Source organism: Callionymus lyra, chromosome 2 (genome assembly GCF_982586985.1).
Source record: "Callionymus lyra chromosome 2, fCalLyr1.hap1.1, whole genome shotgun sequence".
In the NCBI taxonomy this organism is placed as follows: domain Eukaryota; kingdom Metazoa; phylum Chordata; class Actinopteri; order Syngnathiformes; family Callionymidae; genus Callionymus; species Callionymus lyra.
In genome coordinates this window covers 9644214-9658979 of record NC_141819.1, presented here as the reverse complement: position 1 = coordinate 9658979, position 14766 = coordinate 9644214, and the positions used below count along the sequence as shown (strand labels likewise).

General features: G+C 40.8%; 1 protein-coding gene across 7 annotated transcripts in view; it reads left to right on the top strand.

Annotated features, from left to right (window-relative positions):
* Window positions 1-14766, top strand: part of LOC148085278 (NLR family CARD domain-containing protein 3-like) — a 57503-nt gene that overhangs the window by 39926 nt on the left and 2811 nt on the right. For 4 of the 7 annotated variants that reach the window (XM_087783452.1, XM_087783451.1, XM_087783448.1 and 1 more), the window contains 2 exons: window positions 6708-6881; window positions 13971-14144. The exons of 1 other annotated variant lie outside the window; for it this stretch is intronic. In XM_087783452.1, coding sequence (XP_087639578.1) covers window positions 6708-6881; window positions 13971-14144 — 348 coding nt within the window. The remainder of the gene's footprint in view (window positions 1-6707; window positions 6882-13970; window positions 14145-14766) is intronic. 2 more of the 7 variants (XM_087783450.1, XM_087783449.1) reach the window with 2 other exon arrangements.

The following is a 14766-nucleotide window of genomic DNA, read 5'->3' as shown; positions in this document are numbered from 1 at the left end:
TAATTGATGAAGATCAGACATTAGCTGCCTATTAAATGTTTGGAAGAGGTGAATTTAAGTTTCTTTTATAGATTTTTCAAGTCTGTCTGGTTAAACTTATATTTGATCATCTGGCCTCTTAAAAAACCTCTAAATGCTCCCACCTCACTGAAGCAGATGTCTGATCTGTATTATTTTCAAAATAGATATCAATCTGTGTATCAACAAATCTTATGAATTCTGGGTCTCTGAGCCAAGTTGCCTGCAGACGCCACCTTGGAGTTTGGTATGAAATATCTGGGAATTTAATGTAAAAAGAAATCGGAGCATGGTCTGAAATAATTATGCTATCATACCAACACCTGGTGATCATATGTTGTAGATCTGCCTAAATTAAATAATAATAGATTCTAGAGAATGTTTGATGGGTGCTAGAATAACAAAAGTACATTCTTTGACTGGGATGCAGGCTCCTCCAAATATCTTTCAGGTTGATGTCATTTGTATATCGTAGAATTTTCCTTTCTTGTTCGAGCGTGTGAGGTTGCATTTCCAAAAGATCGGTCTAATTGAGGTTGAATAACACAATTAAAGTCACCCCCAACAATAAAATGTCCAGTCAGATTTGCCAGTGAAAGAAACACATTTCTTGAAAAAAAAGGCAGGATTATCATTATTAGTCCCATGAACAAAAACTAAATTAAATCTTTTAGAAAAAAATGTCACATTGAATCATAAGATATCTGATATTGTACCAATGTGATGACTCCTCTCGCCTGAGAGCTGAAAGAAACAGAGAAACCTCCTCATCTTGTTCACCCTTTGTTCATCCTCCTGAGTTATATGCGCGTCTTGAAGAAAAAACAAACTCCACCGATGCGCGCCTGCAAGTCCAAACAAATGCAAATGTTATTCATGTAGTTAGCATCCACAAACCTAATAAATGTGAACAAATGTCAAAAATCAATCATCTGTTAGTTTCTGGTTACTGCCTTTCTTCTCCCGTACGATCTGTTCCGCTGACGTGACCGTGTCGAAGGTGTATCTCTTCCCAGAGAGTGTAACTGGATGAATAATTCCATAGTGTGGATCAGGGATTGAAAGAGACGCCAAGTCTTTATTCACCTGGTCGAAAACATTATCTTAATGAGCTGACATGTCTGTGAAGAAAAGGATTTTGCGGTTTTCAGTATGGGACCCCCTCAGTCATGACTCAAACCTTATCCACATAATTGAGAAACTTCATGACCGTCCTTGGTCGTGCAACTCCGCTCCGGTCCACAGCGCCGCCGATCCCGACGCCCACTCGATCAACATCTCCGAGAGTTTCTGGAAGCCTTTTCCAAAAATGAGCACATATCCGCTCCTTCTCGCTTCTCCGGCAGAACCATCAAACAGAGATTGGAACGTCGGCTGCGGTTCTCCATGTCATCCACTTTGAGAGTCAGGGCCTCGATAGCAGCCTTCATGTTAGCATTCTCAGCTAGCAGTGACGCAACGTTGTCGTTAGCGCTGATTCTATTCACCGCTCAGTCACACGAGTACTAACTGCGTATAAATCTGTCTTCAAGCCTTGTATTTCCCCAAGCTGTCCATCAAACTTCACACAAATTATTTTTTCTTCGACTTAAGGGCGGACAATACAGAGTCGTTCACGACGTCGCCACCTGCAGTCGCTCCACATGCAGCACCGCACGCTTGCTCTTCGTCGTACTGTATTTTGAATTTGTTTGGTCGGTTTTGGTGCCATGTCGGCAGATAGTCTGTCAGGAGGCAAAATTGAAAAGTTTTGAACATTAATTCAGAGGTTTTGGTGAAGCGGCTCCACATTGGTCTACGTAGCTTCGCACCATAACCAGAAGCAGCGTCAGATAGTTTTACTCCAGAACAACAACAACGACATCTAGTGGTTCAGCTGGTGAATACCAGGATATAAAGAGATGAGAGTTGATCAGAGTTGTGTTTTCATCAGGATCCAGCAGGAGGAACCAGAATATTCTGGACTGTTCTGAGTCTTTCAATAATAAGACCAAGAAGACTCATTTTTATAAAATTCTATTTAAAATAAACAGTTTGGCTTGACAGTACTTAAGCTCTAATGGAGATGGTCCAGTATGTGGGTTTTTAAAGGAACCTTCTAGTTTACTTATGATCAGAACCTTCAACTCGACAAGAGTTTATTTACAGTCTGATTTCATCTCTTCTTCTCAGAGTGGACCATCAGAACTCAGAGCTTCTCATTGGTCACCAACATCCCTCACAACTGGAAACCATACGACTGGTATGTTTATAAACTAGAGGAGGTCCTCATCCTAGAGGTTCCTTCTGTTCATTATCATTCAGCTGAATCCAAGTTAAAGCTTCTGGTCTTTGTGGTTCTTGAGATGATCCACTATCACTCTGACTTTCTTCTCTGTGATTCTTTTCCAGTCACTGCAGCAGGAGGATCTGGCCGAGCATCTATGGAGCAGTAAGAACATGTGAACAAACATGATGAAGATGAGGAACACTTGCATCAGATCTGAAGATTTTATTACATTTTCACGTTCTACAATCTTCTGACTCGTGTCACTTATGTCTTCATTCAGGAAGTCTTGCAGAAGAGTGTGGAGGACGACTGAAGAGGAGCCTGCAGAAGAAGTTCCACAGTGTGTCTGAGGGGGTCGCTAAAGCAGGAAACTCTGCTCCTCTGAATGAGATCTTCACTGAGCTCTACATCACTGAGGGGGGCACAGACCAGGTCAACCAGGAGCACGAGATCCGACAGATTGAATCAGCCACCAGGAACCAGACCAGACCAGAAACTACCATCAAACAAGAAGACCTCTTTAAAGCCTCGCCTGACAGAGAACGACCAATCAGAACACTGCTGACGAAGGGCGTGGCTGGCATTGGGAAGACCCTCCTGACACAGAAGCTGACTCTGGACTGGGCTGAAGACAAAGCCCACCAGAACTTCCAGCTCATTTTTCCTTTCACCTTCAGAGAGCTGAACTTGTTGAAAAATAAGAAGTTGAGTTTGATGGAACTTGTTCATCTTTTCTTTCCTGAAACCAGAGAATCCAGACTCAGCAGCTTTGAAGGACTCCAGGTTCTGTTCATCTTTGATGGTGTGGACGAGTGTCGACTCCCTCTGGACTTCCTCAACAGCCGTCCCCTGATAGAAGCTACAGAGTCCACCTCAGTAGACGTCCTGCTGACAAACCTCATCAGGGGGGATCTTCTTCCCTCAGCTCGTGTCTGGATCACCACACGACCTGCAGCAGCCAATCAGATCCCTCTTGAGTGTGTGGACATGGTGACGGAGGTCAGAGGGTTCAATGACCTCCAGAAGGAGGAGTACTTCAGGAAGAGGTTCAGAGATGAGGAGCAGACCAGCAGCATCATGTCTCACATCAGGAGGTCACGAAGCATGTACATCATGTGTCACATCCCGATCTTCTGCTGGATCACTGCCACAGTTCTGGAGGACATGTTGAAGAGCACAGAGACAGGACAGCTGCCCAACACCCTGACTGAGATGAACATCCACTTCCTGGTGATTCAGTTAAAAGTCAAGAAGCTGAAGTTCGACGGAGGATCTGGGACTGACACAGTTTGGGATCCTGAGAGCAAGAAGATGGTGGAGTCTCTGGGAAAACTGGCTTTTGAGCATCTGCAGAGAGGAAACTTGATCTTCTATGAGTCAGACCTCACAGAGTGTGACATCGACATCTCAGAAGCTTCAGTTTACTCACGACTTTTCACACAGATCTTCAGAGAGGAGAGAGGACTGTACCAGGACAAGGTGTTCTGCTTCATCCACCTGAGTGTCCAGGAGTTTCTGGCTGCTCTTCACGTCCTTCAGACATTCATCAACTGTGGATTCAACCTGCTGGAATCAAAACCAACATCAAAACAGTTAAGAATCTTGAGAAACAAAAATCGAACAGAAAGGTTCTACCGGACAGCAATAAATGAAACCCTAAAAAGTCCAAATGGACATCTGGACTTGTTCCTGCGTTTCCTTCTGGGTCTTTCTCTGCAGACCAGCCAGAGTCTCCTTTCGGGTTTGTTGACTCAGACAGGAAGTAGCTCCTGGACCAATCACAACACAGCAGAGCTCATCAAGAAGAAGATAAGTAAGAATGTGTCTCCAGAGAGAATCATCAACCTGTTCCACTGTCTGAATGAAGTGAAGGACACTTCTCTGGTGGAGGAGGTCCAACAGCAACGCAGATTAGGAGGTGTCTCTACTAAACAAACATCTCCTGCTCAATGGTCGGCCCTGGTCTTCATCTTACTGTCCTCAGAGGAACATCTGGACGAGTTTGACCTGAAGAATTACTCAATAAATGCTTTAGAAAAGGTACTTGAGAGGCTTCTGCCGGTGGTTCAAGCTGCAAACAAAGTTCTGTAAGTTGTTCAAACATTTCTGATGATATGAACTAACATTATTGTTTTATTTACTCTTTTATGATTGTTGTGTTTGTCATCGTGTTAAACAAATAGATTCTAATTTAGACGAACCTTCCTCAAATATTCATAAGAATGTGATGGTGATTCTATGAACATAACTAGTTTAGTCTTGTCAAATAGAAGTAAAGATGTTACGTAGTTTATAAAAATATCATCTTATTTTCTCATTGTAATGATAAACAAACAAGCGTCAACTTTAAATGAAAATAGATAATAATCAAAACAACATATTTCAAATTTGATTGTGGTCAGAATGTGGGACTATCACAGCACTAACAACTGCTTCTGTCTCAATGTTTTCTTGGCTTGTTCCCTGAATGAACTTTTGTGTTTGTTCATCTTCATCTGAAGGACATGAAACACACAAACTTTGCTGAGTTCATCATTCTGCAGCTGTTGACCAATGAAATACTTGAAGGCAGAAAGTCAACCACTGACACGCTTTTATTGTGTAACATTTGCTATTGGTTCATCCTTCTTGGTCAGGGCCCTCTCATCCCTGATGCATTCAATTGATGTGAGACAGAGGATCAGTGATGAAAACATTGATTCCGAAAGACTCAGAGAAACACAACACAAATACATGTAAACATGTTTAAAGACTTAGAAGAGTTTTGATTCATGTTTTATGATCAGGAAAAATGATGTCAGGTCAGCCTGGAATTGAACCCTCAACCTGTTGCCCACTGGTTCAGAAGACATTAGTAGACATGTGGCCTAATTAATTATACTGCGTATACACAAATGAACGTGTAAAAACATTTATTTATAGAAAATAAACTTGAAGTTAGCATGTGTGACCTTCACAGCAGCTCTGAGCCTGATTTCTACACAATCTTCATCTTAAATTCAAGTTTATTGAATGAAACAAAACGACGAAGGTTACATCAATAAAAATGCAGCTTTATTTAACTTTACTGTTTCATACAAAAAATCTACTCTTGTCCTTTTCTCAGGAAACGTGTTCTATAAAAATAAATAATAAAAACAAAGGGGTTCGTCTTCATAGCCATATTTGTCCGACTGCATGTATTTAATTTGAAATATTCATGTCAGGTATTACTTATAGCTTATTTTAAATCTAAATATGTTGAAAAATGTACATTGAAGCCAATAAGTTTTGTTTGTCATGTCTTTCACTGAGACTCCAATTCATTCAGCAACAGTCCAAACCAACAGAGTCAAAAAAACCATCAACGGTGACTTGTGTTGAAGTATTTTGTACACATCAGTATCAATGTCACTTCCTGTTGGAGCAGTTGAATATTCTAATAAATATTTTCTAATTTATAATAATTAAAAAATAAATAATCTTTATTCAATTATTTTATTCATTTTCTTATACAGACGGACAGGTGCACAGAACGTCTGCCTCGATGTTTGGTTCTGTTTTTCTATTGCTCATTTTGTGTGTTATTTAATTATTTTATTTTGTACTGACACAAGAATTACTTTGTTGTGTTTTCGTAACTGTCAATAAAAGTTTCTGATTCTGATTCTGATACGTCTAATAGAGGCAGAAACCACAGATTGATCTTGAGATGTAGTGAAAGACTTTTTAAACTCCAGACCTTAAAACAAAGTTGACACATTGTCAGGAAAATATCTAAATAGATGTTTTGATGTCGTCACATGATCGTCTATGTGTCACATGATTGGCTGAAAGTACGATCAAGTAGCTCGGTACTCTTTTGGTTTTGTCTGGTGACTCTGTTATACCAGCATTTATATTGGATTTTAAACACTTTGACATTTTTATAATGAATTTAAAAGGCTGTTTGTTATTACAATATTAAACTATATTTGTGAAAAAACCTTTACTCATCTAAAGTATTATTATTATTATTCAATGAAAATAAATTCAACGTTTAATATACAAGTTATTTAATTATCTAATATTAAATTATTTAAAAACGAATTCTACATTTGAAAGGTTGAAACGATTCAATATTGTGATGACACTGATATACTTCCATAGTTTCTCTTCATCTGGTCCATCAACATCAAATCAACCATAACATGAACACATTCAATCAAACACTTGTTGATGTTCAAAAGTCCAGCATGAATCAATGACGTGTCAATAGTTGGTATCAAAGGTTTGAAAGAAACTTTGACTGAACTATATTAGAGAGGAAGCAGACAACAAACCACAACTGAAGATCTTATCAATGGAAATAGTTATGTTTGTCTTTAAATAAACTCTTTCAATTCTTGTCAAAGAGAAAATTGAAAAAGTCACTTATTGATGAAACTCGTCTCTTTCACAGCCTGAGCAGATGTCGACTGTCAGAGAGAAGTTGTTCACTTCTGTCCTCAGTCCTCAGCTCTCCGTCCTCTAGTCTGACTCTACTGGACCTGAGTCACAACAAGCTGCAGGATCCAGGAGTGGAGCTGCTGTCTGCTGGACTGAAGAGTCCACACTGTCACCTGAAGACTCTCAGGTCAGAACATCATCTTTTCTACATCATCAAAGCTCAAATGTAAAGTCAGAGGTGGAAACACGAGTCAAAGTCTGTCATCACTTTGTTCTTCAGTGAAGCAGCTCATAGATACATTTGTATGTTTGTGTAGTGTGGTAAAGATGTTACGTAGTTTATAAAAATATCATCTTAATAAATCATTGTTATGATAAACAAACAAGCGTCAACTTTAAATGAAAATGAATAATAATCAAAAGAACATATTTCAAAGTTGAATGTGTTCAGAATGTGGGACTATCACAGCACTAACAACTGCTTCTGTCTCAATGTTTTCTTGGCTTGTTCCCTGAATGAACTTTTGTGTTTGTTCATCTTCAACTGAAGGACATGAAACACACAAACTTTGCTTAGTTCATCATTCTGCAGCTGTTGACCAATGAAATACTTGAAGACAGAAAGTCAACCACTGACACGCTTTTATTCTGTAACATTTGCTATTGGTTCATCCTTCTTGGTCAGGGCCCTCTCATCCCTGATGCATTCAATTGATGTGAGACAGAGGATCAGTGATGAAAACATAGATTCTGAAAGACTCAGAGAAACACAACACAAATACATGTAAACATGTTTAAAGACTAAGAAGAGTTTTGATTCATGTTTTATGATCAGGAAAAAGGATGTCAGGTCAGCCTGGAATTGAACCCTCAACCTGTTGCCCACTGGTTCAGAAGACATTAGTAGAAACATGTGGCCTCATTAATTATACTGCGTATACACAAATTAATGTGTACAAAACATTTATTTATAGAAAATAACCTTAAGTTAGCATGTGTGACCTTCACAGCAGCTCTGGGCCTGATTTCTACACAATCTTCATCTTAAATTGAAGTTTCTTGAATGAAACAAAATGACGAAGGTTACATCAATAAAAATGCAGCCTTATTTAACTTTACTGTTTCATACAAAAAAAACAATTCTTGTCCTTTTCTCAGAAAATGTGTTCTATAAAAAAAACAACAAACAAACAAAGGGGTTCGTTTTCATAGTCCTCTTTTCCGACTGCATGTATTTAATTTAAAATATTCATGTCAGGTATTACTTGAAGCTTCTTTTAAAGCTAAACATGTTCATAAATGTACATTAAAGCCAATACGTTTTGTTTGTCATGTCTTTCACTGAGACTTCAATTCATTCAGCAACAGTCCAAACCAACAGAGTCAAAACAACCATCAACGGTGACTTAAAACATAAACAAAAAAACAGCAGATCCTTGTTAACTTATAGCTTATTAAAGTATTTTGTACACGTCAGTATAAATGTCACTTCCTGTTGGAGCAGTTTAATCTATTTTCAGCTCATGAACTGAATATTGAAAAACATTTGCTTTTTTTCTTATGCAAGTAGATCAGTGTCATCAGAGAATTGAAGGATTTAATTTAACGTTTGGCTTATTTTTTTAAGTTACTATTAGTTTACCATAGAATTATTTTCTGAATAATTCAATTCAATAATTTGAATATTAAAAGGTTAATTTTGTTTTCATTGAATAGTGGAATAATGTTTACACATATATTGTTGTAAATTCCTGTTGTCAGGAACATTTGTTACACTATATGTTTCGGTTGGACCTATCCTGATGTGACACGATTAGAAAGTTGAGTCGACTCGTGGAAAGTTTGTCCCTCCTGTTCGACGGAAAGTCCTGCCAAGAATGAGTTTGTGAAGAAGTAAGTTTACCTTATAGTTTTGTAAACATTGTAAAGAACATTTTGGTCCTTCGAGCCGGATCCTCTACCCACAACCTCGCCATGGACATTCAGACAAGATCACTGGAGGGACTCGACATGCACAGTGTTGGTCGGATCCGACAATTACCAGCTCATTTGCAGAGCTACCAGGTCAGCCTACCACAGTCCTTGATGCCTTATACTGCCTCCAGTCACATCGACAGTCAGATAGGTAGCATAAGTCAGCTGCAGTCACTAAACCTTCAGACAAGTTCTGCCACATGTGACCAGCCCCGGACTATGCTCGAGAATCAATTCTGTGAGTCCAAGGAGCAGTCGATAAGATGACTCAAGACTCATTGTGTGCCACAGGACATTATGACCAACCACAGGCAGGTGTCAGACTTCACTCACCAGCTCTTCCTGATAGGAGCTTTGATTGTCCCACAGAATATAGTTTGAGTCAAGGCGAACCACGATCTCCTCGTATACCACTACTGACCCCATTTGAGAGGAACATCTCAAGCTGCTCCAACCAGTGAGTATAGCCTCGCCACATCATCTGCTGATGTTAAGAACACCAGCACAGTTGGCGTCGCATACCCCACAGTCAAGACTCCCTGCAGCTATAGCCACAACAGCTCAACCATATAAAACCACCTCTGCCTTGCGATTAGGCCAAAGACAAGAACATTGCATTTTAACCCAAGCTCTACCATCTACACTATCGTCAGCTCCTTCATTTGGTGCATCGCTTCGGATCAACAATCCTGCCACATCCCCATCCATCCTTCAAGCCCCTGTTTATGGGCATACTTCAACAAGAATGGGTCCCATGCATACTGATCAATCAGTAAATACCCTGGCTTCCTACCCATACACTCCTACATCTATTGCTACATTCATAGCTAAACTGTCGCAGATACCAACGCCTTACAGCAGTGGTGACCATACCACTGTTAGGAGCAACGTACAAAGTCACTAGGGGCCATATCAAATATCCAACAGGCAGTTTAGCCCCCTACAGAATGCGTCTCTATCTTTGAACAACATGCCTCCACTTATGCACAGCACACCAATGCAACAGACTCCTTACCTGCCGATGTATCAAGTGAATCACAATCAACAAACAAACTTTCAACCTCAGCAGGTTTTACCAAACACGTCTGTTTATCAGTAAGTTTCTGAAACCCCAGGCCGGACACAATATCAGCCTGCACCTCTCCTTCCGCCACAGCAGAGCTTTCTACCACAGTACCAAATCCCACCAGTACACGTTGTGTCTCCACCCCCAAGTCAACCTGTACCAGTACCTGAACTTCCAAAGCTAATCCACGACAGCAAAAGAGAGTTTGCTGATCTCAAGATGGCTCTCGATCACCTTCTGGATCCACATACTGAACTCTCTGAGCATTACAAGTACAGAGTACTGATGGAACTGCTAATCCTAGAGGAGGCCAAGTTAATTGCTCAGTCCTGTAGACATTACAGCCAGCCCTACACTGAAGCTATGCAGGCACTTCAACTGCAATATGGACAGCCACATCAACTTGCTCAAAGTGAGATTGCGGCCATCTTGAACTCCCCTGACTTGAAGGCGGGAGACTCTAAGGCGTTCCTGAGCTTTGCCCTCAGTGTTGACCTACTAGTGGGAATGTTAACTTCATTAGAAGGACCTAATGGGATGTCAACTGGCCATGTTGATCGGCTCCTTAGAAAACTCCCTAGGAACTATAGAGACAGCTTTGTTGAGCACCTACAGGTGAAGGGACGGTTACGGACAATAAGCCTCAACCCATATAGCTTACGTGACCCTTCTGAATGGTTGAAGGTCAAGGTAGAAGCTCAGCGACTGTCTGCAAAGCTGGCACAACGGCATCACTCAGAAACGCTACAACTAAGCAAAAGAGAAAAGCTAATTCCTCCTGTAAGACCACGCAACCAGCCAGTCTCAGTTTACCACGGCGCACACAGATTGAAATCAGATGGTGGGCCCCCAGGAGAATCCAGGCGTCAGGAGTCCAGACATGAGGGCTTTAAAAAGATGTGCCTCTTCCGTAAAGGTTAAGATCACTACTTGTCACAGTGTCCAGACATCATCCAGCGTAGCCCGGAGGAGGTGAGCAAGTGGCTAGTAGATGGGAAGCGTTGTCGGAACATCATCATGCTACCTAACCACTTTAAACCCTGCAGCAGATGATCTCACTTGTGGAAAGACATATGCTGAACTGGCTGTACCAAACCGCTGGGTACAGGGACCGCCATTCCTCCGTCGACCTTCAAGGGAATGGCCCCTACCACCAGCTTTCCAAGGATCAGATGATGCAGTGGAAGTCAGACAGAGTGTCACATGCTGCTTAGTGTCCACAGGTCTCACAACCCAGATCCCAGACGTCACCCAGTTCAGCAAGTGGAGTGAGTTGATCAAGGCCACACGTCAGTTATTGCACGGGGCGGCGGCTGACTCTTCTTGACCTTCACCAGACCTGCGAGATGCAGAAGTCCATCTCCTTAAGTCAATTCAAGCAGACTGTTTCCCAGAAGAGCTTAAGTGCCTTAAAGATGGTAGATCAGTGCCAAGTGGTAGTAAACTCAAGACACTCTCCCCCAATTGGAATTGTCTACGGGCCTCATCAGAGTAGGCGGACGCGTAAGGTATTTGGATGATACCACAGGGATAGAGATCCACCCTGTAGTGCTGGATCCCAAGCATCAATTGACGAGACTCCTGATCAAAGAAGTGGATACCTGTTTACTACATCCAGGATCTGAGTCTTTGCAGAGCTGAAAGGCAATACTGGTTGCTGCGCGGCCGTCAGGCTGTTCAACAATTCCAGAAAACATGTACAGACTGTAAGAAGTGCAAAGGGAAACCTGTGGTCCCGATGATGGCGGCCCTGCCTACCTCTCGCTATTAAAACCCCCATTCTTCTCAACAGGTGTCGACTGCTTTGGGCCATACCTCGTTAAGGTTGGTCGACGTAGTGAGAATCGCTGGGGAGTCATCTTCAAGTGTCTCACTACACGCTGTGTAGACTTGGATTTGTTGACAAGCCTGGATTCAGACTCCTTCCTTCTGGCCACGAGAAGGTTTATCTCCTGAAGAGGAACCCCCTTTGAGGTGATTTCTGATCAGGGTACTAACTTTCGTGGGGCAGAGAGGGAACTGAGAGAGTCATTTTCAGCAATTGAGCCAAAGGTTCAAGAATCATTGGCTTAACATCAGATCAGATTCAAGTTGAATCCCCCAGCAGCGCCTCACTTTGGTGGAGCCTGGGAGCGGGAAATACAGTCTGTGAAGAAAGCACTCCAAGAGGTTATTGGAACACAACCCCTGCAAGAAGAAGTTCTGGGCATCATTCTAAAAGAAGTGGAGGGAATCTTGAACTCTAAACCTATTGGATATGCTACTTCAAATGTAGCGGACCTTGACCCAGTGACACCCAATATGTTGCTGATGGGGCGGCGGGATGCCTCCCTTCCGCAAGTGACTTATGCCCCAGACACTCTGACATGGAGACGTTAGCGCCATTGCCAAATGATGGTGGATCACTTTTGGGCCCAGTTCATAAAGAATTACCTGCCATCGTTGCAAGTACGCCATAAGTGGAATCAACCAACTGAAGATCTTCTCCTGGACACTGTTGTCATGATTGTCGACCCACAGTTCCCTAGAGCTTACTGGCCCATTGGGAAGGTCATTAAGCTGTGTCCGAGTGCAGATGGACGTGTTCGCACAGCAGAGGTCCTCGTCGGAGAGAAGACTTGCGTGCGTCCAGTAGCACGGCTGGTTCGTCTTCCTGCCGTTCCAACAACGACTGAAGATCTGAAGATTGGTGTAGACAGTTAGCGAATTTACTAGATTTACATAATAGCAGTGCTATTCTGGGGGCGGCTGTTGTAAATTCCTGTTGTCAGGAACGTTTGTTACGCTATATGTTTCGCTGGAGCTATATTGATGTGACACGATTAGAAAGTTGAGTCGACTGGTGGAAAGTTTGTCCCTCATGTTCGACGGAAAGTCCTGCCAAGAATGCGTTCGTGAAGAAGTATGTTTACCTTATAGTGTTGTAAGTTTAGCTTATAGTGTTGTAAACGTGCGAAGTTAATGTTTACATGCGTGACGTTGCACGTGGGGGGTGTGTCAGCCGCGTGTATGTTTGTTTGTGCGGCTGCAGCTGCGGTTCGTGTGTGATTATAGATGCGCCTCAATAGCGATTTTGATGACATCTTTGGTTTATATTAAACGCGTTTCCTTTATTGAGATTTGATTGTTTAGAAATCATTTAGTCTCATACAGTGTGAATGTTCACATATACAGTATTTGTTTTGTACATATTGTAATATGTGTGTATTGTTATTTACAGATACCATTCTTTGGACGATTCATTGAAATATAACTCCTTTGTGATAAATCTGGTGTCCTTATTGGCTCTCTAATCGGAGCGACGGTTGTGAGCGGTTTATTTATTTTCTTATACAGACTGACAGGTGCAGCAGAATGTCTGCCTCAATGTTTGGTTCTGTTTTTCTATCACTCATTTTGTGTATTATTTCATTCTTTTATTTTGTACTGACACTAGCATTACTTTGTTGTGTTTTCGTAACTGTCAATAAAAGTTTCTGATTCTGATACTTCTATTAGAGGCAGAAACCACAGATTGATCTTGAGATGTAGTGAAAGACTTTTTAAACTCCAGACCTTAAAACAAAGATAACACATTGTCAGGAAAATATTGAAATAGATGTTTTGACGTTGTCACATGATCGTCTATGTATCACATGATTGGCTGAAAGTACGATCAAGTAGCTCGGTACTCTTTTGGTTTTTTCTGGTGACTCTGTTATACCAGCATTTAAATTGGATTTTAAACACTTTGATATTTTAATAATGAATTTAAAAGGCTACTTGTTAATAACAATAATAAACTCTATTTGTGAAAAAAAGTTTTACTCATTTAAAAAACATTATTATTATTCAAACATAAATTGAACCTTCTATATACAAATTATTTAATCTTCAATTATTCAAAAAACTAATTCAACATTTGAAATGTCGAAACCATTCAATATTGTGATGACACTGATATACTTCCATAGTTTCTCTTCATCTGGTCCATCAACATCAAATCAACCGTAACATGAACACATTCAATCAAACACTTGTTGATGTTCAAAAGTCCAGCATGAATCAATGACGTGTCAATAGTTGGTATCAAAGGTTTGAAAGAAACTTTGACTGAACTATATTAGAGAGGAAGCAGACAACAAACCACAACTGAAGATCTTATCAATGTAAATAGTCTTTAAATAAACTCTTTCAATTCTTGTCAAATAGAAAATTGAAAAAGTCACTTGTTGATGAAACTCGTCCCTTTCACAGGCTGGACTGGTGTGAACTGTCAGAGAGAAGTTGTTCACTTCTGTCCTCAGTCCTCAGCTCTCCGTCCTCTAGTCTGACTGAACTGTACCTGAGTGTCAACGACCTGCAGGATCCAGGAGTGGAGCTGCTGTCTGCTGGACTGAAGAGTCCACACTGTCACCTGGAGACTCTCAGGTCAGAACATCATCTTTTCTACATCATCAAAGCTCAAATGTAAAGTCAGAGGTGGAAACACGAGTCAAAGTCTGTCATCACTTTGTTCTTCAGTGAAGCAGCTCATAGATACATTTGTATGTTTGTGTAGCAGGTAAAGATTTTCATAGTTTATAAAAATATAATCTTAATAAACCATTGTAATGATGAACAAACAAGCGTCAACTTTAAATGAAAATGAATAATCAAAACAACAGTCTTTGCATATTCTTTATCCAGTGTTCTCGCGTCATCTGTCTCTTTGAACAGTTTACAGTCAAATCATAAATTGATGATCATTTTAAAGACGTGGTTAAAGTAATCATGTGTGGTGGATGTTAAGAGATCAATGAAAGTTCATGTCATTTGCTGTAAGATTAACTTCAAATGTGAAGAAGATATTTCTGTTTGATTATTGATTCTTTCAGGTAGTAGATCCAGAAATGAACATTTTATTTTGTAACATTTAGGAAATCCATGTGTCGTGAGTTGTTTGTTTTTGTACAGCGTAGCTGGTTACGACTTCTTCACCCTCATTTAGAGGATTAGCGCCCCCACAAACAGGGCAGGAGAGATGAAGTATTGACGTGACAACCAAGTGTGT